Consider the following 18,129-nt stretch of genomic DNA (forward strand, 5'->3'; position numbering starts at 1 on the left):
CCGTAAAATATCCATACAGGGCTTCTCGCTATCGTGAGCAAATCCTAACCACCATACAACGTTATAAATATACTAAGACCTCCGAGTCCCCTTACATTGCAGGAGGAACACATACATGTACTTTTTGACCAATACAAAATGCTAATCTTACAGATCCACCATTATGATCCGCCGCACCGAAGACTTGATCATCTTATCTAGAGTACACACCACAAACATAATCCTAATTCTAATATGAAATAATGTGTATAAAAAAATCTATACCAATTAAACTAGTAAGCTATTCAATAATTTCTTACTCTAAATTTTAAAAAATAAGAAAAAAATAATTATTATTTTAATTTAAGTTGTTAATATATTATTTTCAAATAATATTATTTTTTGGTAAATCAAAATATTTTAAAATAATAACTTTTAATAACTTTTAATAACTTTTAATACTAAATACGGATATTTATAAAATAAAATAATTTGCTCGCTAGTTATAAAAAAAAGAACAAATAATATTACATATGCTAAGATTATATTTTCTACTAGTATTTCTTAATTCAGTATTACCATAATTATAATTTCCGTAAAAAAAAAGTAAAAAGATATATCCATTCATAGAATCACAGTTAATCAACTCAAAGCTACATCCGTTTCGTTCACTCACGCGATGCACACATTGACCCCTTCCCACACGCATGAACTCACTTATGAAAAACTACCCTCCAATACTTACCGAAATTACACTTTAACCATTCTTCAAAACAAAATACAAAGTACCCACTTTAGTTCTCTCCCACTTCGTGTGTTTCTCACAAAGAGAGAATATGCAAAGAACTTCTAGAGAGAGAAATAGATTGAAACCTTCTTCCAACAAACTCTCAAACTAGATAGATACAAAATAGACTAGTTTAGAATAGTTTATGTTTAGTTGAATTTTTTTTCTCCAGTATTTTGGGTTTATTAGGTTTTGGGTTTGAATTAGGGTTTTGTGGAATTGATTTATAGGGATTTGTTTTAGAATTGAAGTTTTGATTGTGTTTAGGGATAACTGAAGCACTTTGTGAGGTTTTTTTTATTATTCCAATCTAGCTTTTTGAATGTTACGTGATGAGCGAAGTTAGTGCTTTCTAGGGTTTGTGTGTGTGGGGTTTCAATGGGGAGTATGAGTGAGCATGATAGAAAACGGCGTCACTTTAGCTCCTTGTCACCCACACCTGAACCTGCCAAGAAGTTACCGTTCTTGCCTATTTCTGAAGACAAAAAGGTATAAAAAATTTCATGTTTTTAATCCACTGTTTATTAGTTTTTGATGCTTGTGTTTTCTGTGGTTAATTGTTGCTTGTTGCTTGAATTTTACTTGTTGATTTATGTATGATGATTAAGTGGCAATTTATATCTGTAAAATTTTATTTTGATTTTACTTGGTTTGTTTGACTAGATAGCCGCTTGCTAGTTCTTTCTCCAAATCAAAGGTTTTTGAATCAAATTTATTGTGAAAAAGAGTTATGATTATATATGATAGTCATATGCTTAAGCGAAAAGTTAAGGCTTGAGTTTAATTGTTCTCGATCTCTAATATGATAGAGACCGGTGATTTCTACTAATTTATGTAGTTGATTTGCCCTAGAGGTAAGACTTGTTTGATGCTTATCAAGTTATTTTACCAAAACACTCCTTGTAATCTGCCGAGTACACTTATTGTTCGGTGGTTTCCCTTTTCTGGCTTCATTTTGCTTAGAATATAAAAAGTAATTTTTATTGTGGCCTATCCTTTTGCTCCCACCATTTACTTTTCTGACCTAGGGGTTTAGGATCCAAACGATGTGGTTGATCTGGAAGTGGTGAATTTGATGATTGATCAGTTACTCTTAATTTCAGAGGTGGTACTTTTACTAGTCTAAAGACTGGAAATCATTTAAAACCCTTGAATCATTCAATCCCTTGATTTGCAATGAACACTGCTGAATAACTAGAGAAACAATGAGTGAAAGTTTTGTTTATGTAGGATGATACTGATTTGGTTTCGTTCCTTCATAAGTTAATGCATATGTATATATTTAATAATCCAAATCTTGTAAAAGATTTTTTACCATATGTTTTTTTCCTGTTACTATATGTCATGTATTTAACGCATCATATAGATTTCATTTATGGATCTACCACATAGGCTGAACTGTGCTAATAAGAAGTGTCACTGTTTGTATATGAACTTATGCATTCTCTTCTTATGCATTCTCTTCTTATGCTGTAGCTTGATATTGCTGTACTTCAGTATCAAAATCAAAAGCTTACACAGAAATTAGAGACTCAGAAGTTAGAATATGCAACTTTTGAGAATAAATTTTCTCAACTGAAGGAGAGGCAACAGTCATATGATTCTACTTTAGCAGTGGTCAAGAAGTCTTGGGAGCAGGTAATTGGTTCAATTTCATTACTGCTTCCTTCTGTAATATTATATGATTGCCTTAGTTTTTAATTTTCTTATTGATTTATTATCAATTTACATCACTATGGTATACTGATTGTTGTCCATCTTCTAAGCATAGCTGGTTAATGATCTAGAGTCGCGTTCTGAACGCACAAGGGAGTCTAACCGCAAAGCATATTCCAGATTTGTATCAAGTACAGATGGTGAGGATCATTTACTCACGGCCTTTAATTTCTTTTGTTGTCTTGTAAGAAGATTATGTGATTTGATTATTTGTTTAATTGCATGTATTGCCACAATGCATTTTTTTGTGTTCATTAACAATTGAGCCTTGATTTTTCTCTTTGGCGGAAAGGATTGAAAGTTCAATTTAAAGTTGCCTGATTATATATAGTAAGGGACATTGATTGCTAGCAAGTTCATTCATAATAATTTTTTTACCGTACTTTCAGTGTTGGGTGTAGATTATCAATGCAAACACCAGTTGTATTATATACTTTATCCCTCGGGGTCTTCATTGTTGTCCTTCATAAAGTTACTTACAAGTTTCATTTTGCATGCCCTATAATTTGAATTTTTGTCAGTACAATCATAAAAATAATTTAAACTACAATTTTGGAATCTTTACTTATTAAACAAACGATAAGTAATATTTTCCAAGGAGCCAAACAAGTTAATCTAAAAGCACAGTTTTTTATACCATGCAAAAGGTAATTGTAGCTCCCATTTGCCTTTATGTCTTGTAGAAATCCTGTTGGAACCTTAATGAGGTCAATACCTTGGCTTTTTGAAAGTTTAGATGGCCATGATGTTTAATTTTCATTAGGAAATTTTTTGCTGTCCTTATTAGGGGTTCAACTATTTGGGACTTCAAGTTTATGCTATTTAGGTTGTATTAGGTGATTTAGGTCACTAGTTAATGATATTGATTAAACACTGCTTCTTTTATTTTACCGCAGCATCCTGTGTTTGGTATTACTATTAATAGGGAGTGTAATTTCTTTAAGAATTAGAGCTTTAATTACAGTAGTTCTCATTTAAATTTGGACAGTAATGATGTGCTTGTAATCTGTTGCTTCTTTTACAGAACATTATATTGAAATGGAACTTGCTTGAATACATTTCATTTTATTATGCTGCATACAATACCCTTTTTCTTCCTCTCCAATAGTATGTGATGGAACCATCTTTTCTTCCTGTTACATTATAAACATATTCAAACAATGGAATTGTCATTCCATTATGTTTCATTTGATTCCATTTCATTCCAATAAAGAAAATTTGGCTTTCTGCGATGGTCCTCCATCCGCCATCGATAGGTTAGAGGTGCTTAGAGAGGTATTGTGGAAAGCTGTCCTGTTAAAAAGATGGTTTGATATAATTGCTCATATATTCATGGAAATAAAGGTATCTAAATAGGAAGATTTTACTTGATGGATTAGGAATGCAAAGATTAGAGAGAGCAGGATAACACCTACTGCAGAAAATAATAGTCATGCATTAGGTGATTTTGTATATGTGGAAAAGTCTTGTGGAGGTACTTGCAAGTGGTTTGAGGTAGAGGGAGACTTGAGAATATTATAGGGACCAAGGAGGATTTGAATCTAAATAGTTGTCACCAAACATGCTTTATGATAGGACAGTTGACATTGTTTACCTATGTAGTTGACTCAACTAGTGGTAAAACGCTTCAACGGTTGTAATAAGATTTTAGAGCAGCAATGCTAAATGCGTGCAACGCACATGTATCATGTCATACTGCTTGCATGGAAAATTGGAAATACACACTGGTTCTTTGATTCCACAACCACGTCCCAATTAACACTTCCCTTCACACCAAGCAAAGCACTAGTATAATAGGCATTCATTCATTAGTTCAATGTTTAGATCTATCATTTATGCCTTCTTTTAGTTGGTTAGTTGTTTACTGGCTACGGAGCCAAGTAGTGTGCAAAAAGTGAATTATTTGGTGCATAAAATTGTATAATCTTGAGATATTTCCAATAAAACTAGCATTGTTTTCACCTTGATTTACTTTATTGTTTTAAAATATATAATAGGAAACATTATTCACATATTTATTGATGTGATTACTAGGATACCAAATGGTTAGCTTTAGCTCATCACACACTTTCTTTATGCTATTTTTGGTAAATATTTATATTCACTAATGACTAGTAATGTTAGTAATCAAGAGCTCCCCATAAGTTGATGTATTCCACCGTGGGTGAGATTTAAGTGAAGACAGTTGATTAATTCCTGAAGGGTTCTACCTCTGTTATCAATAGCATGCTTTAGCATCGTAGATTGAGATTGTTTGCAATGTAAACTCAATAGGATCTGTGATATCATACTGTCTCATGCGCATACATCTTTTGCAACAGCGAGCCCTACAAAACCCCATAGAAACATTATATTTTAGTTATCTACAAAAGAATTGGGGGCATTTTAGATATTTTCCATGAATGGCTAAAAAACCATGTGCATTCTGAAGTTTCTAACTCAACCGCCTTGTGCGAAGTCGCAACCCAGGCTCCTCCTCCACGACCAAGCCTCCTCTTTGATGACTTTCTGGCAGGATCTGCATTTTCTGTGGTGCTTTCCGGAAAAGTCCCATTGGTTTGTCATCCCATCCTCTTGCGCAACCTATCTTTGTTGCTTTGTGTTCCATTCTAATAATCAATGTCCAGTTGGTTGGGGACCTACAATGTTGTTTTGTTTTTGGTAAGTTGCTACGCGCTGCCGTTATGGTTGGAAATTGATGATTATGGGTTCTACTCTGTTGCCGCTTCTTGTTAACTATTTTTTGATTACAAGAAAAAATGCAATAAGTCGAATGTAGATTAAATTTATTGGACACTTTGAATTTTTTTCAAATTTTTTTCCAATCATGTTTTTCCTCTTCACTTCTTCCTTCATTCAAACAAGCAGAAAAATTTAATTTCTGTAGTTCTCATTCTGTTGTATTTTCTTTTGTCAATCCAAATATAGTATAATAGTATCACAATAAAAGTGTTTTAAGATAGTTTGATATGCAGCAGAAAATCTTAGATGTTTGTTCCATGGTTTATATTTTAATTATGCTACATAATTCTTAATTAATTGAGTGTTTTAACCCATCAATATATTCAATACTGCATTCTATTCAAAGAGGCCTTTCGAAGTTTGAATTACTTTCAGTGATATGAGCTTCAGTACCTATCTTTCTGGCGGTTACAGTTTCTTTGCTTAAATTACTAAATTTTTTGATATTACATTGGGATATGACATTAATTGTTTATATGTCGGGGAAGTATATCTGCTAATAAGGATTCTTTGATTTGTTTGCCAGATGGTAGTTCATCTACTGTTCAAGATGTTTTTCTTAGCCGACTTTTGCAAACTGGTGCAACTGAAAGTTCCTCCTCTTCTCACTTCGCAAATGAGATGGTGCAACATAGAGAAATTACTTCTGAAAAAGCTAAAAACATTTTGAATAATATATTGACATTCATTAATAACTTTCGGTGTTTGAAAGATGGATTTCATACTGCACTACTGAAAAAGCTTCGAGGAGATGGTAAGCTATAAGTGCTTAATTTTTGTATATGATTAAGCCTTATTCTTTAAGTGCAGTCTCTTAGCTTACTTGGTTACACTGCCTGTTTATAGTTTCATGTGGGCAGATGTTATCCAATGATATGGAGGTGGAAAGTAAAAACTTGAGATTGACATTAAGTGAACTTCACTTAAAGCACAAGTCTTTAGCAAGCGTTTTCCGAATTCAGAGGGATCTGGATGCAAAAAATAAAGCCGAGCTTAAACAATTAAAAGGTAAATTCTCTCTACTATGATCTAAAGCAATTAATCTTATCCTCATATTGTAAGATATACTATGAAATCTATACAGTGACTTGTTTCAAGTACAAAATTGAAATAAGGTTGAAAAGTATATATAGAAATTTCAATGGCTGTAGAGTATGCATATGACCATGGCTGTTTGTACTTGAGTTATACACTTACAAAAGCATATAAGAATTGTTAGAAAGTAGGGCACATGCCAAAGCAGGTCAAGGAAAATGAAATAACCTAAGTAACAAGTATACTCTAATGTGAGCCCCCACCAGCTCGTGGTGGGTAAGAACCTTGCAGAGAGGTAAATCACATACACTGAGCTTGGGCATTATAAGCACACTTTGGTGGGTGAATAAACTCTTTTTCCTTCATCCTTTAGCTTAATGGAAGTGGGTCTCTTGCCCTCATACTATTGCTACAGAAGAGGAATCTATGACTCACTTTTTGAGTGAGTGATTTAATTAAGTTTTTATTTTGTACAGGGTGCATTTTATGCTATATTTCACAATTTGAGATTCAAACCATGATTTTGAAAACCATGAAAAATGTATAAATAGTAGATGGTCTTAGATCTATTAAAATTCCAATGGCACTTGATCAAACTCAACTTTAGGAAAGAGGCTAGATATCATATAAACTGAGACCAAATAGCAGAATTGAATGATTTTGTTCATTCAAGCAGAGTAAAGTTTTTGAGTGCTTAGGCACATTTGTAACATATATCATATAAACTATTACAATTATGTTCGTTCTCTTTCTGAGACCAAATAGCAGAATTAAATGATTTTGTCCATTCAAGCAGAGTAAAGTTTTTGAGTGCTCAGGAACATTTGTAACATATATCATATAAACTATTACAACTATGTTCTTTCTCTTTCTGAGGACAAGAGTGAAAAATAAATCTACTCATAATAGTAATTTAAATTATGCTTTGAAGGTTGCATTCAATATAAAATTTATTTTTCTTGCTCTCGTTGACTTACTTAGGGGAACTGGAAAGCACGGTCTCAGAGTTAGAAGAAAACAATCACAAACTTGCAACTCTTAAGGTAGAAAAGGATGCAGCCAAAGGGGCAGTTCTTCCAGTATTAACTGTTGGAAATACAAACATTCCTAATGATAAGATCAGAGACAAACAAAAGGATTTACAAGATATGGAATCTTCTTTGAAGGAGCTACTGGTATAATTTCTGATTTTTTTTTTTGATTTGGTTTTATAATTTATAGGATATTTTATCTTAATTATTGAATTTCTTAGAACCGAGCTTCAACACGATTAGTGGAACTCAAAAGTCTTCATGAGGAAAGAATAAGATTATTGCAGCAATTGTGTGATCTACAGGTTTGTTTTCATTGTTTCATTCTCTACTTTGGTATTCTTACCCATATAGTTCCCTATCCCAAATGGTGGCGCGGAGTGGTCAACCCGCATCTGGAATCTGTCATGTAATATTTTTTTATATTTATTAAATGATTAATACTATATATAGACTATTTTTTACACCAATACTCTATAGACTATAAGTTAATAAAAACTAAAAATAACAATTGAGACTATAAATAGTTAATATATGTATGCATTCTATTTAACTTCACATTTTTGTTACTATTTTATGGAGTTTATACCCACTTCATAGTCACCGTATTCGCTACCCTAACAAGGGAACTGTGAATTGGCTTGCTGGTACTGATTCATGGTACTTTTGCGGTTTGGTTCATCCAAATTCGTGTAGAATTTGCAGAAGTTAACGTAGCAGAAAGATGGAAAGAGAGAACCGTAAAAAACTCACAGGTTTTCACATTTCCAGTTTTGAGTTCCAGCTTTATTGTTGCATATGAAGAAAGAAATCGAAAGGGGCAATTTCATACTTGGTTTCCACACCCATCCTCTGATGAATTGCAGTGGAGAAGAACTGAAGGAAAGATGAGTGAAGAAGATGAAGGGTTTCTTTTGGAAGAAAAGAAGATGACGGGTTAATTAATAAGAGACTCATATTATTATTTTTTAAGCAAGGGACTCATTTATTTGGTTAAGAGAGTGTAGTGTTTTTTGACTGAAACTATTAGTACTATTTTTGGTGGCTGTTGGACTATCCATTTTTCATGGTGACTTTAGTATTCTCATAAAAATAGTGGCCACTTTAGTATTTAATTATTTATAAATGAATGTTAATTACACTTATTTTTTTTTTTGAAAAAATGTTTATTACTCTTCTTGTTAAGACATGCGTAGATACCTGAAATATCAATAGTAGCAATAAATATTATTTTGAAATAGGGAATCAAATCAGTGGATGAAAAGAAATAATAACATGGTTCTGATTCTAGGCCCAAACCACTTATCACTTATTAGAGGCCCATGATTCACTTTATACAAATACAAATAAAATAAGAATTAAAACCCTAGCTAATAAGAGATACACATTGTGTGTATTAACCTTGAAGAAGGTTGGAAGTGCTGGACTCGTCGGAAAATGCAAAAGGTGATTGGAAAACCCGGATGGAATGATTTCAGAGATGAAAGAAGGCTGTCGAAAAAAGTGAGGAAGTCTAGTTTTCCTTTTGTTTTTGAGCGTGTTCTTCCCCTTTCCTGGTATGATCTGTAGCGCGCCCAACATTGTGATTTGGGCAGCGGCCTCTATGACCGTACCTTGAGGATGCAGCGTTACTGCTGCAGTACAGTGTCCACCCTGACCGCCTCTATAGCGCCACTATTTAGCACTATTGACACCCTAGGTTTTACTATTGTTTATGATTATGATGTTATGCACATTTGTTTGTATATTTTCCTTTTCTATCACAGCATAGTTTTTGACTTCAAATGATTACATCAGAACACACTGAAGAATTTGAAGTGTATTACCTCTTCCCATGCGTTCCAATTGGTTAAAGATCAGATAGAAAAATCAAAATTGGAAGTGCAGGAGTATCAGGCCTTATATGAGAAACTACAGGTTGTTACTGGTCGGTAGTTTCATTTGTGCCTTGTGATTGTTATCCCATTTGCTAGAATGTATTTCTGATGATGACAGTCCCGCTCCCGATTATGCTATATATACTTGTAGGCTGAGAAGGATAATCTTGCATGGAGGGAGAGGGAGTGGTACATCAAAAATGATTTAGCTGATCTTTTTCAAAGATCTGTGACAGTTTCTGATCTTAGAGTTGCTGATATACGCACTGAGATACAGAAAATGATCGAGCAAAAAAAGGTGATTGAAAACAAGCTTAAAGAGGAAGCAAGAGAACAGGGTTGGTATTTCCCCTCTTTTCTTTGTAAAGCATGATATTCGACTCCTTTATGGTTAATTATTGGTGTTGCATTTGCCTTTGCTTCAGGAAGGAAAGAAATTATTGCTGAATTTAAATCTCTGCTTTCTTCGTTTCCTGAGGAGATGGGATCCATGCAAAGTCAACTTAGTAAGTATAAAGAATCAGCTTCAGATCTCCATTCTCTGCGTGCAGATGTGCATTCTATTTCCAGTACTCTTGTTCGGAAGGTTGGTGTTTGCTTACATGAACTGTACCTTTTGGCAACATAAAATCACAGTTCCTTATGAATGTTTGTTTCTAAATATCAGGTAAAAGAATGTGACAAATTATCTGTTAGGTCTGCTGGTCAACTTGCCGAGATAAACAGACTTCTTGCTGTGGTATGTCGATCTTTTGCTCTTGGAAAATTATCAGCTACACGGAGTTGTTATTCTTCAAACTTGCCCGCCCTATTTGTAATCTATTGTTGTTTCTTGAAATTTCTGTGATGTAGATGCCAGTATTGTGTACCTATCATAACAGAAAAAGTTCTGCAATATAGCTTGTATTTTATCATTGAAAGGTGTTATTTTTCCTCTCATTATTATGAAGTGTAAGTTACGTGTTGTTAAAAGTCACTTAGTAGTGTCTTTACGTGTAGGCAACCGACACATAGGTAGCCAACACATAGCCTCCAATTTCTTTATGCCCGCAACCTTCTGCAAACATGGTGTTCCTCAATTACTCCAAACTATGTTGACCAAGTCTACGTTTCTTTTTATCCACCTTCAATTTATCTTGTAATACTTGGAGGACCTTCCTCAAGTGAGTGACATGGATCTCCACATTTCGGCTGTAAACCAAAATTCCATTTAAAAAGCCCAATACAAATTTCCTAAGAAGTAGCTTGAGTATTTCACCCATGAATGATTGGAATGTAGATGGCACATTTGTTTTGAATATCAAGTAGATGGTGCACCTGATATTCCAAAAGGCATTACCAGAAACTCTTAGCGCCCTTCACGTTGTCCATATAAAGTCTTCATAGCAACTTTAGAGAACACCTTAGAATGCTTAATTCATCCAACAAGTCATCTTTGACAAGAATACGTACTTTGTTGGGTATTGATTTTGTTTAGAGCCCTATTGTCCACACAAAATCTCCACATGTCATCCTTTCCATTACCACGTCCATTGGACAAAAATATGAGTAATGCATGTTCTAATAATGCTTGCTACCAATGCTTCATTCACTTAACCTTTCAGTTTCAACGTTTTGGTAGTTAGGGTACCCTGTTGGGTCTAATACTAGGTGTATGGCTTGTGGTAATCCTTTGGGTGCTTTAGAAACATTTTCAAGCTCATGCAGAACCCCCTTCAACAGCCTCTGACATTTCTTCTTTGTCAGAATAACCTGTTGTGGCATTGCAGTCAATCTTGTTTATCATTGACTTTATTGAAACTATAGACATGGCCAATTCTGACTCTATAGTCTATGCTGTATCAGAATATGCATTGTAATATTAGGACTGTGATCCGACTCTATAGGTTTTCTCTCATCCAACATTTTTCATTTGATGATAAATATTGATTGATGCATTTATTATTAGTTCTGCCTTATGAAGAATAATTTTAATTAATATTTATGATGTATGTCAATTCATATAAGTGGTTACTCTTAGTTTTGTATGTATCAAAGGATAGAATTATCTTTGTAGAAGCCCCACTGTAACAGGCCTAAACCCGGCCACACTGAAGTACTACTCCGGCCTGATTTATAAGCAAAAAAAAAAGACAACTTTCACGCTTTTTAAGATAGTTAGTGTGTATTTAGTTTTCTTGAATTGATGTAAAAGAAATAACACAATTACGAATCTACCCTTAATTAAATTGTCATCCACTAACAATATTATGTAATTAATTTAGGGATAGTTTTGAAATAAAGACATTAAATGTGCCTAGATTTGTTGACATTTGCTTATATTTAAGGCAAAAAATTTTAGAAGACTTTTGCTTATAAACAAGGCCGGAGGGAGTATTCCTCTCTAACTGATCTGTGATTTAACTACTGACTGGCTGACATGTGCTATAGGCAATCTCTCCCTATCCTTTAGGCACCCTCCTCTAAATGGGATTAGCCTCTATTGTAGTTGCAACAGAATTCATTCAATCAAATTTGAGAAGCTGAATAGATCATTCTGTTCATACATCTCCACACTTTCTGCATCTATGAATAATTGCAAATTACAGTTTCAGAAATTCTAATTATATGAGTATGAAGGCGATAGAGAGACTTTCTATTCCGTCTTTTCCTTTTCTTGTTATTATAATTTATCAGATTTCCTTTGTTTTTGATACAGGTTCAAGATTTGCGAGTGACTCAGGATGAGATGAAGTTGATACTGCGAATGTATAGACACGAGACCATTGATTCAAGGTTTGGATTTCAATTCCCAACTTGAATTCTTATGATCTTCGAATTGTTCTGGACACACATTTTCCAAAACAAAAGATAATAAAACTTTTGAAAAATGAATTGTAAAAGCTATGACCATTTTTGTTGAGCCAATGATGAGGTAAAATGATGTGCCTCATCCTAAAATGCATGAAGCAGGATATGTGGAACACTAACAGAGATCTGTGTCTCAGGGATGTCATGGAAGCAAGGGAAGCAGAATACGGAGCATGGGCACATGTTCAAAGTTTGAAATCATCTCTTGATGAGCACAACTTAGAACTTCGAGTTAAAACAGCAAATGAATCAGAAGCCAGATCACAGCAAAACCTTGCTGCAGCTGAAGCTGAGATCGCAGACATGAGACATAGATTAGATGATTCTAAAAGGTTAATCTCCAATTGTTGCTACTCAGTTCTTTCCAATTGTTGCCTCAAGACACATATATCTATTTTATTTGCCTTGTGCATCTTTGATGAAGTTTTGCAAATGTTTACATGTACTTTTGTTTTTCTATCTTTTTGGTTGTTTGGTTTTGTTTGTCAAGAATAGAGATGGTTTGTGATGGTTGGTTCATATGATTTTTTAATCTGTCCTCTCCTATCCTCATTATAGATTTTTTGAATGAATTTTTTCATACCTAGTCTCTATTGATTAAGGTTTCTAGAGTTGTTATTTAGGAAACACGGCCTCATTTTTTATATGCTTCTCTGTGATAGTTTTCGCGTGCTTCCAGTTGTTGAAACCAAGTCACTTTGTCGTTGTTCCAAAAATGTTCATTATATGTTGAAGTTGTTTTAAATTAAAGGAGAGAAATAATACATTATTGATAATAGTTTCATACTAACATGATACAAAAGAATAACGCTAGCCCCTATTTATAAAGATACAAGACTCATAATCCTAAATAAACAAGAAAATAAGAAATACATATATAATGTTCATAGCTAAGTAATATGGAAACTCTTAAGAGTCCAAAGTTGAGTTAAAATTTTAGAAGCCATCGTTTTTTATGTTTGGGAGTACTCCATCAAATCTTCCAATCCAAGGACAACACAACACGATGTAGAAAAACAGAAATCGGTTGAAACCAAGAAGACAAAGATGGTTCAGGATAATAAGTCTTAAGAAATGTATCCACAGTTACATTCTCAAACCTTTGCAACCATTGGAGACTCTTCAGCAGAATATTGACATACGTTACACTTTGCTTTTTCTTTCAGTTGATGGATGCATTTTAAATTTTTTTCGTAAGTAGAATGAAAATTGATGCAAACAATGTGAAAGCATCTGAAAGGATTTCATGAATCAATGTTTCCAATCATCTTCTGTTTTCAATTGTATGGCTTTAGTTCTATGCTATAATTGCTAATAGTAATCACAGATAATTTTTCTAATCCACGCTGTTTGGTTTTTTCAGGGAGATGTGTAAAATGTCTGATGTCTCGAGATCTAAAAATGAAGAAAATGAAGCCTACTTATCTGAAATAGAGGTTGGATTTCTTTTTTTTGAAGGAACAGAGTTCTTTCCACATGACAATTTTTTCTTATTATTCAGCTTGTGAAATTTGTCCATTTTTTACAATGTTAATTTTTGCCTATCTCTGGATTTTTTCCTTACAGACTATTGGACAAGCATATGATGACATGCAGACCCAAAACCAACATCTGTTGCATCAGATTACTGAGAGAGATGATTACAATATTAAGGTATTTATCTTAAACTAGGTTGCACCGATATAAGTGTAATTTGAAAATCATTCTAATTTAATTTGATGTCTTTACCATGTTCATATAAACAAGACTGAAGTTTTAGTTTGGAAACCTGTAATTAGATATGGATAAGAATCTATTTTTTTTTCGAATTTATGGAAAAAAATTCCCTTCTCCCACTGTCATCAATAAAAAGAAAGAAGATGAGCAGTACAAGAATACAATGGACTAAATAGAAATGAAATTGAACAAGCTGACCAAGCAGCTTTTCAAGAGATGCATTATGTTGGCCATGCTCTCTTTTGTACTACAAAAATTTCCTTGCATATCAACTTTCACAGCCAAAAAAAATCAATGAAATATGGAGTACTTGAATTTTAAATTTGATTTCACAGCCAAAGAAAATTCTGGATTTGGGCTTGGTTCACGTCATATTGAAATAATCAGATGTTAATTGCATAGAGCAAATGAATGGAATCTTCCGTTTGTCAATATTTATTTTGTACTTGTGTATTTATATTTTTGTATGGTGATATATGCTGTTTTTATTGGTTACATTTTGATATATATTGCACCTCTGTTGTAGCTCGTTTTAGAAGGTGTAAGGGCTAGACAAAAACAGGATTCTTTGATTTTGGAGAAGCGATTAATGGAGCAGGAGAACCAACAATCAAATGTATCTTTTAATTTATACAATACCAAAGCTGCAAGAATTGAAGACCAGGTAGCTAGGTCTTGATTTAAATCACACGTTATTAGATGTGAATTTGGAATTGACTTCTGTTTACTTGATATGCAGTCAAGGTTTTGCTCAGATCAGATTCAAAAACTTGAGGACAACAAACTTCATAGTTCTGGCTGTTTGGAGAATACACAAAGAAGGCTGTCGGATATTAGACCATCATCGCAGCAGGTTAGGGATTCAGTGGTGGAATTGCAAGCTAGAATTACCAGTAGTCGGGTGACTCGTATGGAGTTACAAACCGAACTTGAGAAAGAAAGGTATTTAGTCTATAATATATTCAAGTTATTATCTTCAAATGTTACTAGTGCACAGAAGTTACCGAGTTTGTTTTTTTGTTACTAGGTTTGCCCAAAAAACAGTAGAGGAAGATCTGGAGGTTGCTAGGAGAAACTTGTCACAACTTAAAGCACAAAATGAGGATTCCTCGGTAACTGATAAGCTTCAACAGGAACTTGGAGAGTACATGGAAATTGTCAAGTGCAGTATTTGTCGAGACAGGACAAAAGAGGTAATTTTTTATTCCTGTTTTAGCTTTTAGATGAATTTATTGAAGTTTGTTAAGCTGCAGTTGATGTTGGAGAGTATCAAGTATCAACAATGGGTTGTGCCTGAGTTGACAAACTGAGCTCCCTGTGTCCCTGTGGAAGTCCCACGTGGAACATCATGTGTTTAGTGTCAAGCTGACGTCAGAGTGGGAGTTGCCTCCTTATAGATTTCCTTTATTTCCCCATTCAGGAACACATTTCTTAAATCAAACTGTTGTAACTCCTAACCATAGTTGGAAGCAAGAGATAATATTACCCGAACTTTATTCATTTTTGAAATTTGCAATTAAGGAAAATGTCTCTAAATCAATTCCGTTGGGTTTTTGTGAAACCTATGGCTACCAATCTTGTTTATAACTCTGGATCAACCCACTGCTTTACTATATACGACTCTAAGCCCATTTGCAACCAACAGTTTTTTTTCCTTTTGCCAAAGTAACTGTCTCCCATGTTTTTATTCTTCTCCAATGTCTCCAACTTTATATCTATGATCTGTTTCCAACTTTTATCAAGGATTACAAAGAGAGTTTTGGGTTTGTGAGTAGGTATAGGGCTGTTTGGTACACTTATCTTTTACTGTTTGGGTTTCTATTTCACTGTGAGGGAGAGCGGGTCTCTACTTCATTTTGAGTGATTGGACAAATATCCTGTAATGTTGAAAAATCAGACACTTTTATCTCATGCGAATGAGTTGGACTGTACTCTTGAGTGTTCATTGATTCAAGAATGGCCTTTTCCCTTTTCTGGAACACCAATTTTTTTTTCCAGATCTTGTATCAATTTCATGAATGGCTTTTCCCTTTTCTGGAACACCAATTTTTTTTCCAGATCTTGTATCAACTTCATGAATGGCTTTTCCCTTTTCTGGAACACCAATTTTTTTTTTCCAGATCTTGTATCAACTTCAGATTCATGTTCGGTTTCAGGCGATTGGGATAAAACATATGGTTGCTCTCAGAATTTGGGTTGGGTCTAACTCAACCCTACAAAACCGGCTAGTAAGGTGAGGATAGCCCTCATTTATAAACACAACACATGCCATATCTCTTAGCAATGTGGGACTAAATCCACCCCTTCAAACCCAACACAATGAAGGTGTTGGTGGCTGCAATGAAGGCAAGCCAGAGTGTACAATCTGCAGTAACTACTTATTGCTAGGAGTAGGGGAGAATCTAGAGAACTATTTAGGTGTCCTAAGGCTTGTGGCAATTTTGTCGTAAACCAGAATAGGGTGGAAGGGGTTTTTGAGAAGATAATAAACCTAAATAAAGGTGAAAAATATCTGACTATGCCAGAGTACAAGTACCTGTGTTTTTTCAGGTTGAATAAAACTGTCTTCTTTTCTATTTCTTCACCTTTTGATGTTGGGGATTGTAAGACGAGACAAACGGAAGAGCAAACAACCCCAAGAAGGGATTTGTAAATGCCCAAAAAGGGACAAACAAAGAAGCCAACTACCAAATAAGGTTCAATGAAGGTTAACGATTCATAAGAGGCCTAAACAGCAGTGGTCAACTCCCTTTTCATTTTTAAGATGAGATTTTCAGATATTTTTAGGTGTACGTCTCTTTAGTAGACTTAATTATGTATACAGTTGCATTATTTAAGATTGATATCGGCTTCGTCAATAAGGAAGTGATATTAATCCACGGATACTTCTTGGATAAAGCTAATAAAAGCTACCATCTGATTTCCCAATTTCCTTAATTTATTTTGCTGCACTAGTGTGTGGTTGGATATATTGTAAGCAATATGATCTATTGTGAATTAAAATTGGAATTTTTTTTTGCCTTCTTTTTGCCTGTTTCCTCATCTTTTCAATTTTTTTGCTAGGTGGTAATTACAAAATGCTACCACTTGTTTTGCAACTCATGTATCCAGAAAATTGCTGGGAGTCGGCAGCGCAAATGTCCACAATGTGGTGCATGTTTCGGGGCCAATGATATTAAGCCGGTTTATTTGTAACTATGTTCAACTGCCGAGATCAGGAACGTTGGTGGCAATCCACAAGTGCCTGTCTCCTTTTCTTTTGTACCATAAATGATTCTTTTTGCCGGTACTTGAAGTTTCTTAGTACCACATGTACTCTTTCTTGAAAATGGGATGCTTGATTTTACTCTGTGGAAAGAATTGAAAACCACAAGAAACGTAAAATTCGTTCTTTGCAGGTTTATCAAAATTCTTCTTCCAAATGAGATTTGGAGAAGGCCATGAAGGTTGCTCTTTGACTGTACAATTAATATTTCAAAATATTGGTAGCCCAAACTGGCCATGATGGCTTTATGCCTTGGAAGTTAACTCATAAGAGAGAGCAATGAAATGTCTTGCTTTTTAGATTAATAGTTCTTTTTCCTGCTGCTACGGCAGAAGTTCAATTTTTTTGCTTCAGAGGCATGTGTTGTTGTACTTGTAAATATCTTAGATTTATAAGGGGGTCGTCCAATTTTGGTTTATCATAGCTTGTAATCTTATACATGATATGCCAAGATATCATTGTAATTGATGTGTTGTAACCTATGAATGCCCATTTTATCATAGCTTGTGTTTTTTTATTTATATTGGTAACTTAACCTGTTGGATGTTGAACCTTTCAACTCTGTTCTAGATGTGCAACTTGTTGATATGGCTGTAATTGTTATACTTTTACCAATATGGGGCGACTTAAGTGTTTTAAAAGATATAAATGCGTTTTAGAGAAATGAGATTATTTTGCCAATATAGTGGTGACAGCTGATAAATATTTATTTTATTTAATTATTCGATTGGGGACTTGGTGTGTAAAAAGAAATATGTTTGAAAAAGTCAACTTAAATATATTTTAGTTTTCTTGAATATTTTCATAGTTGCACGTGAGAATACAATTGACTTTTTTTAATTGCTCTTCTCATTAAAGCATATTCGTTATGAGAATTTTTCGGGTTTTTAATTAGGAACGTTTTGGACCATGAGTTATTATTGGAATAATCACTCTGATATTCCCTTTGTTTTACGATGACTCCTATTGATTATTTCACATAGATTAAGAAAAAGAATAAATGAAAGAGAGAATGATATTTTTATTAAAGTATTTTTATCATGTATTGAAAATGATGAAAGTCATATTAATTAAAAAGTAAAATTGGAAAAAAGTATTTTAAAAATTGAAATTGATCATTTAGTTTGGGGC

General features: G+C 33.9%; 1 protein-coding gene across 1 annotated transcript; it reads left to right on the forward strand.

The window, feature by feature from the left end:
• Positions 1 to 729: 729 nt before the first annotated feature.
• LOC127127942 (E3 ubiquitin-protein ligase BRE1-like 1) lies at positions 730 to 17,500 on the forward strand. The gene is made up of 19 exons (XM_051057209.1): positions 730 to 1,255; positions 2,243 to 2,404; positions 2,538 to 2,622; positions 5,751 to 5,978; positions 6,071 to 6,232; positions 7,241 to 7,434; positions 7,512 to 7,595; positions 9,088 to 9,207; positions 9,319 to 9,505; positions 9,593 to 9,753; positions 9,835 to 9,906; positions 11,866 to 11,942; positions 12,155 to 12,349; positions 13,381 to 13,453; positions 13,584 to 13,670; positions 14,260 to 14,397; positions 14,473 to 14,675; positions 14,761 to 14,926; positions 16,797 to 17,500. The coding sequence occupies exons 1-19, from the start codon at positions 1,145 to 1,147 to the stop codon at positions 16,926 to 16,928; spliced, it is 2,637 nt and encodes an 878-aa protein (XP_050913166.1). The 5' UTR covers positions 730 to 1,144; the 3' UTR covers positions 16,929 to 17,500.
• Positions 17,501 to 18,129: the final 629 nt, after the last annotated feature.

This window comes from Lathyrus oleraceus, chromosome 3 (assembly GCF_024323335.1).
Source record: "Lathyrus oleraceus cultivar Zhongwan6 chromosome 3, CAAS_Psat_ZW6_1.0, whole genome shotgun sequence".
In the NCBI taxonomy this organism is placed as follows: Eukaryota; Viridiplantae; Streptophyta; class Magnoliopsida; order Fabales; family Fabaceae; genus Lathyrus; species Lathyrus oleraceus.

Excerpts from the sequence above, each read along its gene's own strand:
- LOC127127942 (XM_051057209.1), top strand. The coding sequence starts at position 1,145 with ATGGGGAGTATGAGTGAGCATGATAGAAAACGGCGTCACTTTAGCTCC. Across the intron at positions 2,405-2,537 it reads TCAAGAAGTCTTGGGAGCAG|CTGGTTAATGATCTAGAGTC; the intron begins GTAATTGGTTCA and ends TTCTAAGCATAG. Across the intron at positions 14,398-14,472 it reads CTGCAAGAATTGAAGACCAG|TCAAGGTTTTGCTCAGATCA; the intron begins GTAGCTAGGTCT and ends CTTGATATGCAG.